This window comes from Columba livia, chromosome 5 (assembly GCF_036013475.1).
Source record: "Columba livia isolate bColLiv1 breed racing homer chromosome 5, bColLiv1.pat.W.v2, whole genome shotgun sequence".
Taxonomy (NCBI): domain Eukaryota; kingdom Metazoa; phylum Chordata; class Aves; order Columbiformes; family Columbidae; genus Columba; species Columba livia.
In genome coordinates this window covers 19,454,186-19,472,983 of record NC_088606.1, presented here as the reverse complement: position 1 = coordinate 19,472,983, position 18,798 = coordinate 19,454,186, and the positions used below count along the sequence as shown (strand labels likewise).

At 38.7% G+C, this 18,798-nt stretch overlaps 1 protein-coding gene across 6 annotated transcripts in view; it reads right to left on the bottom strand.

Moving 5' to 3' along the window:
• Nucleotides 1–1,615: 1,615 nt before the first annotated feature.
• Nucleotides 1,616–18,798, bottom strand: part of EML5 (EMAP like 5) — a 115,965-nt gene continuing 98,782 nt past the window's right edge. For 3 of the 6 annotated variants that reach the window (XM_065063718.1, XM_065063715.1, XM_065063717.1), the window contains 11 exons: nucleotides 17,571–17,744; nucleotides 15,924–16,132; nucleotides 13,879–14,036; nucleotides 11,451–11,565; nucleotides 10,841–11,029; nucleotides 10,486–10,658; nucleotides 9,105–9,267; nucleotides 8,215–8,318; nucleotides 6,383–6,536; nucleotides 5,477–5,577; nucleotides 1,616–5,154 (listed from right to left, as the gene is read on the bottom strand). In XM_065063718.1, coding sequence (XP_064919790.1) covers nucleotides 5,118–5,154; nucleotides 5,477–5,577; nucleotides 6,383–6,536; nucleotides 8,215–8,318; nucleotides 9,105–9,267; nucleotides 10,486–10,658; nucleotides 10,841–11,029; nucleotides 11,451–11,565; nucleotides 13,879–14,036; nucleotides 15,924–16,132; nucleotides 17,571–17,744 — 1,577 coding nt within the window. In that variant the 3' untranslated portion in view covers nucleotides 1,616–5,117. Of the gene's footprint in view, nucleotides 5,155–5,476; nucleotides 5,578–6,382; nucleotides 6,537–8,214; nucleotides 8,319–9,104; nucleotides 9,268–10,485; nucleotides 10,659–10,840; nucleotides 11,030–11,450; nucleotides 11,566–13,878; nucleotides 14,037–15,923; nucleotides 16,133–17,570; nucleotides 17,745–18,798 lie in introns of those variants that run through there. The other 3 variants (XR_010472827.1, XR_010472828.1, XM_065063716.1) reach the window with 2 other exon arrangements.

Sequence of the window (18,798 nt, the reverse complement as noted above, 5' to 3'; positions counted from 1 at the left end):
ACCCCGCTGGTTTCTGGTCCTGCCTTTGCCCAGTGAGGAGCTTTCCTTCCTCTCTTTTCCTCTGTTCTCCTTTCTTCCTCCTTTTCTCCAAGTTATATTTACAGGTTTCCTGTTACTGTTTCCTCCATCCTGTGTTCCATCCTTTCAAAAAGAAGTGGAACTTATGAGAGTTGCCTATTTCACCGTGCTCAGACCTCACAGTTTCTGCTGTTTTGTTTTACACCAGCGGGGAAAAGAGAACACTTGTTCCATGCCTTTTGTTTTTTCTTTGTCCCAAAGAAAAAGTGGATTGCTGGTTTATCTGTTACCAAAAGACCAGATGAAGGTTATGACTGTGTGCTGTTGCTGATCTCAGAAGGGGATGGTTAAGTGATCACCTGTTCTACCCACCTACTAATTTTTAGTTACTTATTAATTATTTTGGCAAAGAAACCTATTGTGGCTTTTATGCATATTATACACCTACAACTATTTCTTTTTTTCTGAAATGAGATATGCAGAGTCTGAAATCAAAGCTAACTGAAGAGCAGAAGCTGGAGACAACCAAGGGGACAGGCTTGGTGTCACACACCCCAGGGACTGGTGTGAAGAAAGCACAGCAGACTTCAGCAAGATCGCGGATCTGTCCACAGGAGCAAAAACTGAATGGTGCTATGAACGTGGGGAAAACAGAGAAGGTGGCAAGGAGGCATAAGAAAACTGTGAGAACAAAAGAGTACGCAATTGCAATGCAGCTAATGATGTTAAAATCACTGATGTGGCAATTTATTTTGTGACTTGCCATCTTATTTCCCTGTCTGCAGAGTCTACAGGATGATTCCCTTTGTCCAAAACACTGACATTTGTCTATAGCTTACGCTAATAGAATTTAAAGACAAAACCTTTAAAGATTAAGGCTTGTCACATCTGTGACACTGCTAATGAAAGAAGGAAATGAGTAGGGATTGTATTTGAAGAGATCCCCCGCTGGTCACACAGCAGGGCCGGTGCGGGGCTGCAGCGCGGGGCAGGTGCAGCCTCCAGCCCCAGGGGCTGCGGCAGGGACGGCACCGTCTGCCCCGCAGTCCCGCAGGTCCCACAGCGGCCCGGGCAGCAGCTGAGAGCCGTGCGCCACGGGCTTAAACCCGACCGCTCCCCAACACCACCACAGTCCCGCTCTGGGCACTCACGTCCTTTATTTCGATCTAGTTCCCAAATCTGCAATGTTGTCTGCAATATGTCTGCTTTCTGATGGTACAATTCCAGGTCAGCATCAACCTGACCTGTACGAAGTCGAGAGTTATTCTGAAATAAATCTTGCTAATATTGAAATGCTGATACTGAGCAAAGTCAGAAATTACTTGGAATGTGTGCTTTCCTTCAGCTGTCAACAGAAGTGATGAAGTAGCCTTAATTTTCTAAAATGCTTTCCTAATCTTTAGTTTTACACCATCTCTTGCCTTCCCTATCAAGATCAGAAAGTCATTTATAACGACTGCCTCCTTAAGAATGAGAAAAACTAAGACTTCAAGTCTCGATGATTCAATATGTTTGGCTAATTTGTTCTGTCTGTCCTAATCTCAACTGTGTTCCTCAGTTCCTACACTATGGCAATTTTCAGTTCTAAATGTGTTCATTTTTAATATTTGTTCACTCCTAGGAGCTGGATTTTCCTTCTCTCATTCTCTTTTTTCTAAGCAGACATAAACAGCTTTCAAGGGGGCTTTTTTTTTTTTTTCAGGCAAAATGTCATTTTGCTTTTATTGAACTGGTTCTCTGGTTTATTTCTTTTATTACAAAAAATGTCGCTGACTTTAAAAAGCTTAAATGTATGTTTGTTGCTAGCCAGGAATAGTTAGAGAGAAAATAAAGCTAGAGAATGAAATCATTCACTATGAGTGATGAAATTATACAAAGAACTTTTGCTTCCCCTTCCTTGGGCCTATATAACCACAGAAAAGGCTTTCTCCAGCTTCAGAGTCCTCCTGCCCACCTTTCTTCTCTCTGATTCTTCCAAACAAAAGGCTGTCACCAGTCCCTCCACATTCCAGCTTCTTCCCTGACCTGTCCTACAGGGTTGTCATCCTGACTTCTCTGCTGAGCAACCAGCCACCAGCTCCCACCGCCTACAGAAACCGGCAGCCTGTTCCATCTACACGTGCTTCAAGCACGGGTGGCAACAATTAGGAAATGACTACAGTAGCATTTTGTGTAAACAGCAAATGAGGCACAGTACCAAGCACCATCGCATGCATAAAGACCAAAAGACCAAAAAGCTGCCGTTGTTAACCATGCTTACAGCCAGCTGTTCTCTTCAGGACAGAAGTGCAGCTTGTCCTACAAAATGTGCTACAAACTGTCCTCAGGAAGCAAGCGGCACCTGAGGCTCCACTCACTGCCCAGCATCCATGACCATTCCCAGCTGGCTGACCCCATTTACCTGGCAAACCACCGAGCAGTTTGCCAGGGAAAACGCTACGAGTGCTGGCTGCTGTAGGAGGAACAAGGCTGGTAGTTCTGTTCTGCAAGAGCTCCTCAGCTTCCAGCTGCCATCCCCACACCTCACAGCAGGGGAGGGGTTGGGGGAGCAGCTGGATGCTCAGAGTGTCCTGCTGCTGCCACCAGCCCCGCGCCCCCCGGCAGCCCCACCGCAGCTCCCGCTGGGACGGCCCCGCTGGCGCGGACTTCGGGCTCCTCGGGGCAAAAGCACCAATGGACTAATTATCCATGGAGAGGCACAGCGTTAACGAAGGGATGGCAGGAGAGGAGGACATGGCCAGAGACAGGGATCCGAGGAACAAACCTCATAATAGTCCACACAGCTCTTTCACTGGGGGAAGGTCTACAGGAGGTTATCAGGCTGGGAGACGCCAAGACTGGGATTTTGAGGGGAAAACTCAAAGAGGCAGAAAAACTTGGACTTTGACCTGGCAATCTGAGTAGGAAGGACTATGAGGGAGCTCTTAAAAGCCACCCAACTTACACCAACAAAAGGCAACTTTAAAATAGAGGCAGGACAAGTATTACTTCAAGTCAAGAAGTTCTGCACAGATGTGTTTAATAAGGGATAGAACCACAGCTATGGAATAGTGTTCGGCAACTGATTCTGCTGGCATAGATGAGATTTAAATGGCAGATACTAATTTTCATATAAAACAGGTAGGCAGGCAACAAGGTTATGAGACAGATCAGGTCTAGTCTCAATTCTCAACTGCAATTCCCCTAAAGTAAAAAATGTTACCAGCAAGATCTCCCCATACGCTCATGAGCAAATCCACGGAGCCTGTGCCCCTGTCAAACAGCAGCTGCGTGACTGGCAAGACTTTGCTAAGAACCATCACCCTGAGAAACATCATAATCTTTTAGTTCGTCAGCTTCTTTAAAATAAACATTTGTTAGACCTTTATATATAAAATATATTATCTAAGACCATTGGGTAACTAGCTCTGTATAGCATATAGCAAGCATTTTTGCACCTAGAGAGCACGGCAGTCTGGCTCATTAACTTTTCTACCCCTTTTCTACACAGAAGCCCTTCCATTCCCTCTATAACCAGCATGTACACAAGATGCTTACAAGAAGAGATGAGATTTATTTCTGTTTTAGTTTTATCTAGCATAAGAGAATGCAAGGGTAGAATAATATCAAAGCCTACTGAGGGGCCTAAACAAATGCAATTGTTAAAGCAGTGCTGGCTTGCATGGAGAAAACAATCTTAACATTCACAGCAGAATGTCATTATGAGAGTAATGCTGATAATTAGTGACTTCTGTTCCCTTCTATGTTGCATGAAAATTAACGGCACTGATTAAAAACCAGGTTCAGTCTGCAATGCATCCCTATTACACGATTTAGACAAACAGCTGATGAAATCTTCCTCACTTGTACCCCAAACACAGCTTTGTTCAGGTTTTCATTATCACTGAAATGATTTTTCAACTTAGAGCCTCAGTTATGTTGCAGGATAGAATAAATGCACTTACACTAGAGGTGACAGCAGGTCCATTTAAAGAAGCATATGGTTGGCTGTTTTTTTACAATAGTGACATAAAACTGAATAGAGACCTCTCCCAGCTAGTCCTAACTCTGTTAAAAAGTTCAAATGTACAAAATATAATGTTTGGAAAGTTTATATTCTCTCTGAATCCCCCCTGTGATGCTGAGAAAATAAAATCAACTCATATTGCTATGAAATTCTATTTTTGCAACTGGTGGCATCCCAAGCTTTATCGATTATGAAGACCAAAAAGTCCTCACCCTAGTCCACATTTCCAGCACAGAGGCTAACCGCCCAGTCAAGTAGCACAGCAATGATCTCTCTTCCACTGAGAATACTTTTATTCACAAGGCAAAAATTGGAGTTAGACTTCTAGGTTGTGGGCAAGGCACTCGCAAAGAGAGCAAATCTATTTTTGCTCACAGAACTAATTTAATGTTTAAGTGCAACAAAAACACTAAATTAGCCATGAAGATCATGCATATCAAACAGCTTTCACCAGACATGACTGTGACCCAGGCCTCTAAATACAGAAATATCGAAGTCCTAAGGAATCAGCTCTCTTATCTTCTGCTTCACCAGATGATGGTTCCTTTTGACCATAGAAATTTCCATTAGAATAATTAAAGATTTATTAAAATACTATATATTTAAGTGTTAATATATATGATTTCTTTCAGTAGTAAAATATGGAATACTCTTTTTTTTTTTTTTCAGTGATACTGAGACCCCAAAACTTAAAGGAGAAACATTCATGCTGAAAATAGATCAATGTACAGCACTAAGTCAGAAATAGCATCTTTTGATTAAAACCCTAGGATCTTACCGTGAAACTGTACACTGATTAACAATTCACTTCTTTCTTTTATCTGCGTATTTCATTTTCAACATCTGGCAGTGAGTGAAATACAAACCCGGATTATCCGATACTGAGGCAACCCTAACGGCCTCATTGTATTTGTTGCAGTCCATCCTCCAGACAGGCTCCAGGTACTTGTCGTTCAGAGACAGGTTGCTCTGTCTCTGGGATCAGCACCATTCCTTACGCATGCAGGGCACAGCAGAATGTCACGTTGCAGTCCTGGGTATTCCATGCCTGGTACTTCATGCAGTGTCCCCTTCGCAAATCTCCATGTCTCTCTCAATGAGGCATATGCACACATTTCCAAACAAATAAGCTGTGTTTTCAGAAAGATATTAAATGTGAGATATGAAAGACTACAATGTTGTTAAAAGAAATGGCTAATACAGTCAAAAGAAAAAATCAGTTACAAATAAGATGCTCTGAATACAGATGTAAACATATTCTAATTTTTTAAACCTTAACTGCTCATGTTAATATCTGGGCTATTTATTTTATTGCAGATATCCATTTCTTTCTATACAAACAGAAAAGCAAGCACACAGAAGTTGAAGACTCTGAACCTGGGCTTTATATTTATACTGTTATGGACTGTCCGCTGCTGTGTACTTTTTGACAGTAATGGAAAGGATACATACCTGCAGTCATCCCCTCCAGCACTGACCACGTATCTATCTCCACTTGTAAATCGAATGTTAGTTAAGTGGGCAGAGTGACCTAAAAATCGTTTGTGTTTTGCCTGAAAAAAATAAACAAAAAATTAAACAAAGCAAAAATGAAACAAAACAAAGCCAAAACAACAATAAAATGAGAGTCGAAATACTCTGTGTCCTCGTAAATCAAACAGGGCATGCGTGTCTTTATCTACCTTTTTATTGCATCACTTATTTATATCATTCAGAATATTAGACAGGTTTTTCAAACATGCAAGATCTCCTGAAGGGGAACTACTATTAAGCTGCAATGCAGAATAAATTGTCACCAAATGAGACGGCACCTGCAAATTTGGAACAATACTCAAGCTAACGCAATAAAATGAAATATGTCTTGCCACATGAATAACTCCTGCATGTTGTGTAGATTTCCTAACACTGCAAAAATTATTGTCATTACAAGTCTGTAAGCAGTCTCAAATCTTGAAAATTAACAGTGCTAGTGTTAGTGAAAAATCTGTAAACTCTTCATCCATGGAAACACACAGATGGGACTAAAATTGCCAGCTGTGTTCCTCACCTGTCAAATGGAGATTGGAGATGTGGACAAATAAAACTAAGGGCTTTGAGATTTTCAGTATGAAGGCACTATGCAAATTCATACTGGCAGACAGTATTATCTACAGAACCATACAGTGGGAGCTATTGCACAAAAAGGTAGGAAAACTCTGAGGCGACGCACACTTATCAGACTACAGAGCTAAAGTTACACAGACTCATTAAAAGCTACAAATATAGAGAAGGAAATATTTTCATCCTATGTCTTCTAGAAATAGAATTCAAGAACATAATATCAACACTACTTGTAACGATGCAAAAACGAGTTCTTACAAATTTTTCAGGACACGGAAAGTCAAACAGTTTGACCATTCCAAAATCATCGCCTGTTACAAGATTGATTCCCGAGTGAGAGACACAGGCACAGTTCACGTCAGCTTTTTCAGCATGCCTGGACCAGATTCCAATAACTTCGTCCCCTAGAACACTGAAACAGAACAGCGAGAGACTCTTGAAAAAACAATAGAGTAAGGCAATACTCTGCAGCCCTCATATTGTAACCAGTTTTATAGAAACGTAATTTTTACATTTTATTCTTGCACATATGCATCTCATATAGGTTTTATTCTGTATTCAAGTTTTGTATCATTCCATAAGTGCCTCTGACACTGATTCAGTGACGTAATTCCCACAATAACTTGGCCCAGGACAACACTAAGAAGCAGAGGTGAAATCAATAGTCCTTATATTGTCCAGTAAGGCACTTGCCAAAAATTGAATAAAGAAAGGACAATAAAAAACTGAATATCATAGCATAAGCATTACATGAGTACATCCCAGCTTTTGGAAAATTAAAACATGTACATTCTTATTATAACTATGTTTTGTTGATCCTGTAACATTTTCATATCAGTTAGATTAAAAGTTTCCTTGAGCCCGGTGAAGATTCTTCACTATAATCAGATAGAGAGAAATTGTCCTAAACAGAGAAAATAATTATCCTAAGATTTCAAACAAAACATTTATAAGAAAATTCCTTTGGAAATCTTTGTGAAAAGTTGCTTTTTATTCAGCTCTGCTTAAAATGTAAATGCATACTTCCAAGAATGCACAGAAACAAGCACTTTCTCATTTGTTAGTAGGTGAATTATTTGGGAATTTTTATGTGATTCTTTCCCCCCAAATCAGAGCACAGTACACTACATTCAAAAAGGAATGATTTGTTTCAGATATACTGAATGGGGTCAGAAAACACAAGTTTCTTGTTTTCATATCAAAGAGGTGAAAAAAATGCATTACCCAAACAGAAAACAGAATGCTAGCAAAACACGTTTTTCAGAGCGCTCTGAAAAGTTTCTAGTTTTAGTGTGTCCTGCAGCAAACAGTCACAATTATTACTGGTTAAAGTGGTTCATATGTGGAAAATTTTCATGTATTTATTCTCATTTTTTGTCCAAGGGTGCTATTCAGAGGACAAAAATTGAAAGCAGGCAAAGTGGCCCGAAATAAGGCACAGAAAATAAGATTTGCATAGAATATAAAATACATTATTTAAACATGAAATAAAAATAAAATATGGTATCATTCTTCATGTAATTTCTAAGACTGTTTTGAATGAAACATAATAATAACTTTAAGGTATTTAAAAGTACTTTTGTATACCTTTTAATATGCAAATGTTAATAACAACTTTAATACACAGATACCATTAGCCTAATACTGTAAATAAAATTTGTATTACCACACTCTTGTGTTGTATTTTACTATTTTGCTATGTGTTAATTTTCCATGTACTCTTATCCCCAAATTGCTATTTTGAAGTAAACAGTGCAGTATTCCAGGTAAATTGTGCAGCACAATGAAAACAACAGAGGTTGTAAGAGATATGAAACCAGAGATCCATGATGGATAGAAAGGCACACATCAGAGACATCAGTTTTTATCAGATGTCCTCACCGGTCAACCAGCTCATGTTCCACTGAGGGAATCTGCTATGCGCTTTCTTTTGCTGTACCGTACTTACCTGATCTGTTGCCAGAGCAGGTGAGTATGTTAAAAGCAAACATATCTGTCTGAATGAAGGGAAGAAATATGCTTTTACACAGTAGGTGCTTCTCCTGGAAGTTACAAGTGTTTTAACAGGTGTAAATGTGTGAATCATTTACCTTGTCCAAGTAGCCCATGTTATTCTGTCGATCACAGCCTGGTCCACAAGCTGTTTTCCTGAAGGCACTTCATAGACTTGCCTTTTGTAAGACCCAGTAGAGACCTTCAAGGTGACCACAGAGAATTTAAAATACATGAACTTGTTTGAAAAGGTGAAAATACAATTCTAAAGTGCTTTGAAAAGCACTTTCTTGATCCTTATCTTCTAGTCTACAAGTAACTTAACTATTAATAAAACTTGCTCAATGAGTTGAAAATTCTCAAAAATACATAGAAACATAAAGCAACAGTGAGATAGAGTAAGAAATCTTATATTTTAAAAAGATGAAACAAATGTATTTATCTCAGCCTGTAGATGTTGATTTGACAGTGAAAGAAGCTTACTCCTCCTCTCAGATGTGAACAAAATATAGAAATAGAAGTATGCCTACTCTATTTTGATTTTAAGAAATGTCTTGAGACCTGTGGCCGGGAGGTGTAACACCACGATTTTGGTGCTGCTCCACAAAGGCTGTCACCGAAACGAGGTGTGATGCTGCCCTTCTGGTCAGGGATGTGAAGAACTCACAGGTCCCTGGGGCCAACAGAATGACAGTCTGCACTCTTTAACATGGCCCATCAGCATCACAGAGGTTAAAACGCAGGGAGACACATTACAGTGATTTTGAAAACTGTTTCTCATTTCTATGCTTATTTATTGTGTTTAGTACCCAGAATAACCATTTTCATCAACCACTTCTCACTACAACAAAGTCACGGTCTAGTGACAGTAACGTACTACTGCAACATTTCCTTACAAAATTTATCAGTTGCCAAAGGAGAGTACGTGCAGAGTATCTGTCACGAGTGCATCTTCCATTCCGAATCTTGAACAATTAATGACTGATACCTGGAGATAAGAGCTATCTGCAGAGAAGTCCATCTGGATCACAAAACTTGGGATATCTTTGCAATAGCTGACTCGATTCAGTGTGGGACCCAACGTCAGATCATAAAAATCCACTGCATTCTCACTGGAGCCGACTGCTAAGTAACGAGAATCTGGGCTAAACCTGAACAGGTAAAAGTGTTTATGAATACATGCTGGCAATTACAATAGATTCTAATATTTGAGGAGCACAGATAAATTTGAATTTCAAGTTATCTGCTATCCAGAACTAAAGAAGGAGGCATAGTACTTTGTCTGCTATGGAAAATACCTTTTGAAACAAAAATTTCAGGGAATGGATATATAGTAGAAGGCGGCAATAATTTTGGTACAGCTGTCACATATAAGTGAACTGGGAACGTCTCTGGAATAACTCTGTTCATTATCTGATCTCATTATCACCTCAACAGCCCAACAACTTCGACTCTCTTACAGTGTACTTACAAGGCTACAAACTAGAAAAATAAAATGCTGTAAATGAAGAAAAGCCAGACCTTCTAGATGAAATGTAATCAATAAAAAGATGTTAAATCAAAGCCTTCATCTGCCCAATGTATCTTTGCACAGTGGTTTCTTTCCTCCAGTTCTCCTTTCTGGTTAGTAGCTTCCTGAGCTGAACAGATTCCTCGCAGCCCTTTTTGTGTTACTAGAAAAGTCTCTTTATTTCAGTTATCTCTGAGACATATTGTGCAACAGCTTTCTGATTCCAGCAACCCTCCAACTGCTAGCAGGGCTCTCCTGCCTTCCTGCAGCAAGGTCCCTGTCTGCTCATATTCCTCCCACTCATTCCACTTTGCTTTCCTGAAGCTTCCCTTGGCCCATCACCATCGATCTATCTCTTGGAAGGAACAGTCTTGTCCTCCACTGAGAAGAAACAAAATTTTACTTCTGCTAACTCCTTTCTAGCAAAACCCAACAAAGGGCAAACTGTCAGTCAGACATTTCCACCATCTCTCACAATCTGGTCTTCACCTATAAAGTTCTGATCTCATTTTACCTCCTACACAGCATCTCACCCTGCTCCTTTTCACACCTTCTCATTGTCCCCCTGATCCCGATGGTCTCTCCCTATTGTCCATTTATTTCTCCACTCACCCTGCATTTTTAACAAATCCCTGGCAATAGCATCTGATGCTCCCCCTATGGTACCGCCTGTTTTTTGACTGATTGCTGTCGCTCATCTTCATGTACCTCCTTCCTTTTTATTCCTACTATCAGAGTGGGAATTCACTCATTGATTCCAGCTCCCTAAAATACCATTGCAATGCTCCTCAGAACATAAAATTGTATTTTTAAACATCAAAAGAATACTATAAGAGACAAAGGTATTGTATTTTCTGACCTGATATCTTGAATCGCTGATCTTCTGTCCCTTTTTTTCCCCCAAATTTTTAAAGACGTCACGAGCAAGATAATAAATTCTCCATTTCTCATGCCAATAGCTACCATGTCACCTTCTGGGCTGTAACAAACAGTACGAGCTGCGTGGCCTAAGCTGACTTTGTTCAGCATCTTCTGTGAAGAAATAAAAACCCAGAAGAGTAAATGTTTCTATTTGTCTGTATTTCAAAACTACCTTATGCTAACAGTTTGCCACCATCTGATGCATTAGTCTCCAAACACATTAAAAAACAATTTTCAAGTCCTCAACACCACTCCATCCTATTCCTAAACAACAACTTTTCTCCAACACTTACCTTTTCAGCAATATCCCAGAGTCTCACTGTGCCATCCTCTGCAGCAGAAAGGAAAAAGTCTCTGGAAGGATGTGTTGCGAGGCCCCAGATTGGTCCATCCATATGACCATTAATTAGAATGTTACATGCAGCATTTTTCTCTCCAACTTCAATTATTTCGGCATTTCTTGTCCCAACGAGAATTTTCCCCTTGAACAACAGTGAAAGAATTATCTCTGATATAATACATTAACTACTTGTGATGAACAGCAATGAAGATATAATCCAAAGCTATAGTTCTGTGAAGAAGGTTTGCTGAGCTCAAGTAGTCAAATAATCCAAGATAATTTATTTTTAAACTCCTCTATGATTTATTGAAGTACAAAGCTGGATATAAATCATTATGCTAGTTGAGTTATTGCTTGTAAGTCAGATATTTGAAGTGTGAAAATAGAAATCCTTAGTCTTTAACAAAAAAATACATAGATATTGTCTTAAGTAAGATAACGATCTCACAAAGTAGATTTTTTTTCTGCTGTATAAGAGAAAGAGGAAGCAATTTGTCATATATTTAATGCTATAGATCAACCCACAAATTATAAGATTTATTTTAAAGACATGATTGCTTTACCTTGCCTCTACAAACAGAGCGAACACAGTCCGTCATTTGTCCTGTCTCTAGTCTGAAGGCACGACATCGTTTCAGCTCTTGATCCCAAAGTTTAACTGCTCCTCCTTCCTTTGAACTATGAAGAAATCAGGAAAAACCATGAGTATAATGGCTGGCACAAAAAAAGACAATTAATGTATGAAAGGACTATATTATTTAATGTAATGTAAAGGAGATACTATAGTATATTTTAAATCATTAGTTTCAATTTGTTTTTACTGAACAGGTGATGTTAATATGCTGAGTCTCCAAACTAAGCAAGAAATACTGATTCAAAGTCCTCATTGTACTGCTTTACAGAACCAGTTGAAAGAGGGTCACTGCTAAGCTTATTCTGAATTAGGAGCTCTTAGGCAATTTGTCTAGTCAAAGGAACACTTAAGTGTGTGAACAAACTGCCATCTGACTATAAAAACAGGCAGAGATTATCAAAATATAGTTGAGGGAAACAGGAAAGATGTATTTTACTACTGTGAAATAAATGACAAAGATACAGGAAAAAAATCACACAATGCTAATTGCACAAAATACCCAACTAATAAGTAATAATCATGAAAGCACTAAATGTTTCCCTTTTCCCACTTTCAAGAGAGCTGGTACTTCAGTAAAGAGCACATTGAAATGAAAGAAGTTTCTAAAAAGGAGATAATGTTTAATGAAACAGTTATAAATAAAACTGGTATTTCTAGTTGAGCTGGGACGTGTTTTTACTGTCTTAAAAGAGAAAAGAATCTCCCCCAAAATAGAATATCACATCCCACAATACTGACCTGCCAGTGTTACAACTTTGATTACTGAACAAACCCTGACAACGAACTCCATAAAGTTTAAACACAATTACTGCTTTTGTACTATTATTACTAAAAGAACTGTAATGAATTATAAATTTCCAGTCCTTCCAATGCACTATTCTTTGCTTCCCAATAGCACTGTTTGACATATGATTGGTCTTCATACTCAGCAAAAACATTTTATCAAAAGAGGCATTGAACTGCAATTAAGAATGCCAAACAGAAGCAAACATGCAATTTTCCTAAATGGAGAACTCATTTTGTATACTTTCAATACTGCCATTTTCCCACAAAAGATGAATTCTTGTTTCTTACTGTTACTCACTACTATGCCTTTCATGTCAAACACTAATTGTTAAGAGGCTCTGAAGCTAAATGGTATGGAGAACTTTCTGCCAATAAAATCACCGTGATGTTTTATAAATAGTAGAAGAAAATTTTTCAAGCACAGGAATTCATAAGTTTTCAGCTGGATCTTTATATCAACCAGGATCTTTAAGGACTGTTTAAGGAAAAGGAGGTAAGTGGCCTGTGTCCTGCAAAATGGGGCACTATCATGCCAACAGATAGATTGCAGATTCAGATTGCAGCTGAAGCATGATTTTTTTTTTTTATCATTAGCAAGGCTGTAAGAAAAAAATTAAAATGCTTGAAGAGATATTTTGTTTACAAGCCCAGAAACAGAGGATTTTGCTACACCTTAGATTTGAGAGAAGACAGTTTGCCTCTGCCATCATAACTAAACAGATCCTTACTTTAAAAGAAGCTGTGCATTCTGCTGTTATGTTACTTATCATCCATTTATCTAGTCACAATTGTGCAAATTACTTACATTAGCAACCTCAGTTCAACTTCAGAAAAGGAAGTAATCCGGATGAGGTAACTTTTTAATGCTTAGTTATATTTCAAACTAAATGTTTTTGCCTTCTCTCAAAATATTACTGTAGTGATAAATACCACTGAACCATTTAGTAACACAATAATGTGAGTTCAAACTACTTTTGACTACAACACTTCAGCCCTTTTCAGATTAAGGAGAGAGAACTGTATCAGCTCTTGGATAACTGTGTATTTGTACCTGAAGAACATTACCTGTATGATGTAATATGCTGCATAACTTATAACGCAATTTAATTGATAATCCATTCACATAAATTACTTTAGACTTGTCTATTATTTTTAACCAAAATAATATAAAGTCACCATAAAATGCCTGAAGAAGCTTGCACGTGTGATTTAGAACGATGACTGTAGTCTAGAAGTTATAATTATGAAGAACTACTTGTACAGCATTTAGATTCTGATTCATCTCCCTTGACTTTAGGTACTTAAGCAAGGCACACAGGCCAGGATTCAAGCAACTGTAGGTTTTCTCTTACAATCAATCAATGGAAAAAAAATAGGTACTTGAAGCTCATGGGGGCTTACCTGCACTTTGGAGGTGGTGTCTACTTTTTTTCCTACCACCTACTTAGGGATCCAATAACAACTGCTCTTCTGGCTTTGATGTCTCAACGGCCTAGGTGTTAGATGGCATGAATCCAAACCATTTTTAATGAAAACATGTGCATGCAGAAAAAGGAAAAAAGAAGACTCACGGTCTTTCTTTGCCTCCTGTAACGATCAAACCATCTCTCAATGTGGTATACATTGTGAAAACAGGTCCGTTGTGAGCTTTGGCAACAATTCGTACCAACACGTGATCTTTCCAAACACAAACATCTCCACTGATAGTACCTGTAAATGTCAAGTTATTCTGAAAAGGGGAAAAATAAGCTCATCATCTGATTCCGAGTGAGGCAGGCAGAAAAACATTCAGAAATAAAGATCATCACCATTTGCATTTAGGCTAGATTGCTTTTATTTGCTGTTGTAGAAGAGGAAATTGTGGAAGCGATAATAAGAACCTGTAGGGACAGAACAATGAGCTACTATTGTCTCTGGAAGTCTGAAATGTGCGTTCTTGTAGCTAATAGGCTTTGCATGCCAAAAACAAATGCAATGACGTAAGCTTCAGCCATAAGTTTATCTATGGTTTCAGCCATAAGTTTATCTATGGTTTCAGCCATTTCACATAAACAGACAATTCGCACTCTCTTGCTATGTACATCATGCCCGCAGCCATTTTGTTGCTAGCTGAACATACTCACTTGACTACACTATTAGTTCATGAAGAAAACTAAGTTCATGAAGAAACTAAGAGCCGCCTGTTGTTCTTTACTTCTGCTTGTTTTTGAAAGGTAATAAAAATAAATTAAATTACCTCTGAAATTTAAGGGCAATTTATTAGGATATACTTAAAAGCAGCAGGAACTGGTTATTGAGCAAAACTGGTTTAGTAACTTCTGTGAACAATCCTAAAATTCAGAATCATCTGTAGCATTTTAGAGTACCAGTACTCATGCATAGATTTGGCAAGAACACTCTCCTTGATTGAGGTGGGTTGATGTTCTACATCCTTTTTTTAAAGGGGTGTGTGAAGAGGATGGCCTAATAAATGAGTAAATAAAAGAGGACTGGAACTTGGGAGCAGATCACAGCTGTTGGGCTGTTTGTAATTCTTGTTTAGGAGCATCTCAACTGGCTTCTTCTGAGTCAAAATAAAGGAAGAAAAGCACTCCCAGAAATGCTCCCTACAAGAAGTACAGGGAACACGTCAGGTTCATCTTTATCCAGTTTACACAGCTTTTTCCAAAACCTCTGCAAGCTCTGCATCCTCAAACAACCCCATTCCATCCTCCAGGACATTCAGCCTACACTCTCACTCTCGCGCTAAGAATCTGTCTATCCACAAGAAAGTTCACAGAGGTTTCTCAAACCAGGCTCATGCCTGGGCTGTGCATCTCTGACAGTCAGCATCGGGTAAGGTATCTTGTTGCTTTGTAGGACTTCCTCTTAAATCAGATGCACCTGAGAGAGAGACACCACTCTTGAAAAGAGATGGTCTAATGAAAAATGATACCCCAGGCCAGTTACAGTTTCAAAAATCAAAATCAATAGTGTAAGTTCAGTCTGAACTCAACAGGCAGATCAGCAAGCAGGACAGTGATGCACGCAATAGGAAAGAGACACCACTTCGTCAGAGAAATCTGTGGCTAGCTGCTCATACAGAGCAACTCCCGAAATGGCAAAGCCGTGGAACTTAGCAACAAAGTCTGCATCTGTCAAACAAAACCCAATGCAAAACAAAACCCTACTGTGGTCGTCTAAGTCATAGATGTTCATGAATGCCCCAGGACAACGCTGCTTTCAGATCACTCAGAAGTAATGCATACCAATTATAATAAAATCACTCCCAGGTGGGTGTAAGATTAGACTCATTTCTACTGTCTGGTTCCTGCGGTCTGGAGTCAGCTTTGTTTTACCTATATTAAATACCAAGCAGCGTATTATCACTCCAAAGCACCTACGTTTGTTTCTTTTTAAAGCATACAAATCCATATTATTTTTAATTTTTTGTTCTAAAGAAAGCTGCTACTAGTTCTAACTAGCAGGCATATATCAGAAATGCTAAACTGAGTTTAATAAAAAACCTGGCATACTCATTAGCATGTTGGAAAAGTCTGACTGAACTGAACAAAGGCAGAAGAGTAAGAACAATTTTGTTTGTATGCATTTTAAAATAGTTTATTAAGGTACATACCGCTCCAAAAGCTACAGACAGCATCGTTTGCATTCGAGCATCTTCTATGGAGCTCAGCAGCCCTTTTTTACTGAGAAGAGCCCTTCCAGCCAGTGTCCAGAACCTCACGTGTTTTACTCCCACAGAAACAAACTGGGTATCTGAATCTGGTCTGAATTCTGCTACAAATATACGCTGGTTATGACCAGCTCGGCTGGCAATTTTGGCACCTGGCAGAAAAAAAACGGACATTTTGAATTCACTGAGAAAAACAGACATTTATGGTTAAAAAAATAAATGAAAATTATGGAGAACGACGAGTGATCCAAGACCACACAGATCAAGAAGAAAAGCACAGACTGCTCCTAAATTAAAACTAAACTAAGATGACATTCAAAAAAACAGATCATTTAATAAGACCCAGTAGCAAAGTGTAGTACCTAATGAAGGTGCCATCTACTTATAATTTCCAACTTCCTCAGAAGTATAAAAGAGTTAGGATCTCAGATCCAAGTAAATTTCCATTTCCTCTTAAATTCCTATGACTCCTCTGAAAATCCCAAACTCTGGACAAATTACAAGAGACTAATGAATGACTTCTCTGCAAATTTTCTCCAGTTAGAAAACTTAATTTTTTCTGCAGAAAATGCAGAAACTGACTTTGCTACATACGGTCTTAGATTCACAGGTAATGCTTTTCCAGTCGCTTCAGAGGTGTTAAAATCAGACATTTTGACCCATATGAAGATTCCTTGATCTGGACCTGTGGCTGCCGTATTGAATCTGTATCAACTCTTAGGAACGAGCACAGGCACGTTCTGCCTGACACAGCAGTGAATTGCTGCCTGGGCTCTTCCCACACACCCTTCATCCTGCCCAAGACTGTACAAATGCACCGTTGACATCACATCCAGCTCCACAGGATCTAGCAGACAAGCTGTGAAGGATCAACTTTTTATTAACCTTATAGCTGATCTTTAAACTTCCGACTTATACTAGTTGATCAATGGAAAACTCCAAAGGGAGAGGAAATAAACCCTTAAGGCTAGAGAATCAGTTTCATAACCTGGGCATGGCTTTGCCAAATGGAAAGGAGGTGAGGAAGGGAGCAGACTGAGTCGCTTTAGCCTAAATCCTGAACTCAGATCAAAGCCAATCTGAAAACATGTAGTACAGCTTAGGACACCAATTACATAGCTGCATAGAGGAACTGTACTCATCACATTTCTACAATTTGCAATTTTGGGGGGATAATTTTAGAAGTGCAACCACCTAGTCAGTAATGAGACTTTAAAGAAGAATAAGAACAGAGAAGAACAGAACATTTCTTATGGGAGCAAAAAAGTTCTTATAAAAAGTTTTACCAAGAAGCAAAGAAATGACTGAAAAAAACAAAGGATGAAGACTACAATATTCTTTAATTATTCTAACTGGAAATCAGTGAACTATCTTGATCTTCACACAACAGTTCCAAAGGAGGTATATTTAGTAGTTACTAGAACGGGTAAGCACATTTAGTTTACCTCCTTTTGTATAGTGCATAGTGCTCAGCATTTATTGTAATCATTTTTGATCTTCTGATATTTTTATGTTACAATTGCTCTTGACTCAAGCCAACATAACTCTATACAATATAAACACATCCTTCAAAACCAATCGCTTTCCTACCTTCCTGCCACTTCCAAATGGTAATGGTGTGTTCGGGGTCCAGCCCGACGGAGAGTAGCAGTTTGCCAGTGGCACTGAAACTAACTGAGCAAACGCCCTTGGAGTGGTAGCACCGCAGCACCGACAGCGTCTGTTTGTTCATTGCATCCCACACATGAATAGAAGGAGCTGTAGCTACACAAATACAAAAACATGTAATTAGCATATGCTTTGAAAATGTCTAATGGTTTGCTTATTGAAGCAGTTAATATTTTTTAGTAAGACAAAAAAGTGTTCTGGTCAGACAGAAAAAAAAAAGAAAAATAAAAAAGAAAGGAGATTTTGGCCTCCCTTTGGAAACCAATTTACAGCAAACGGGATCACTGAGCAGGACTAAGAAGTTAGCGTCATTACACTACTGAAGATGAAAACTTTGCTTAACCTGTTAGCGGGTTTCTGAAGCATAGCAGAAGCTCTGAAAGCAAGTTGTCTTCTCCTGTTTTTCTCCTAGTAAAACTCAGCTCAGCATGCTAACTCAAAAACCTTCATAGATATTGAGTAGATCATCAAGAAAGTAATTTCTACAGAGGCTCTTGGACAACTGACAGCAACAGAGAAATTAGTTTACAGTGCAAGACCAAAATCTCCTTTTTTACAAAATGGCCATCTGTCTGAAATGCATGCTCTCTTAGAACATCAGCTGAATAATCAGCTTGCTTACTGATGCAGAGGAACTAAGGTATTTAATTTAGTTTGCATTGTCTAGACTGCAAGTTTGTTCAGTAAGAACCGTCTTTCCATGCTACTAATACACGTGATTATTTCTGTTATGATGACAGCTTTTTTTTTTTTTTTCCAAATGCAATGCCTTCTCCAAAGATATGGCATCCATGTCCACTTTGCAATCTCTGAATAGCACCTGGGCCATTTCCAGGACATTAAGATTCTCTCTCAAGTTTCTTTACTTCTGATCTCTAGTAAATCTGAATGTAAACTCTGGCAATTACTGGTTACTGTCATAGACCCAGATTCACATAAACTAAAATCTACTTCAGGTCCATGCTTTGTGTTACTAATCAGATCAATCCAGTCCCTCAAAGGCACACATGACTGGAAAAAGTAGGCACAGGGACCTAGGTAAAATTTTAGACACATTAAACTAAGTTTTTGTGCACAATTTCAGAACTGTTCCAAAACAGTCTTTAGAACAATCTTCCTAATTTCTTCTGTTTCTCATTGGAATTTCCTC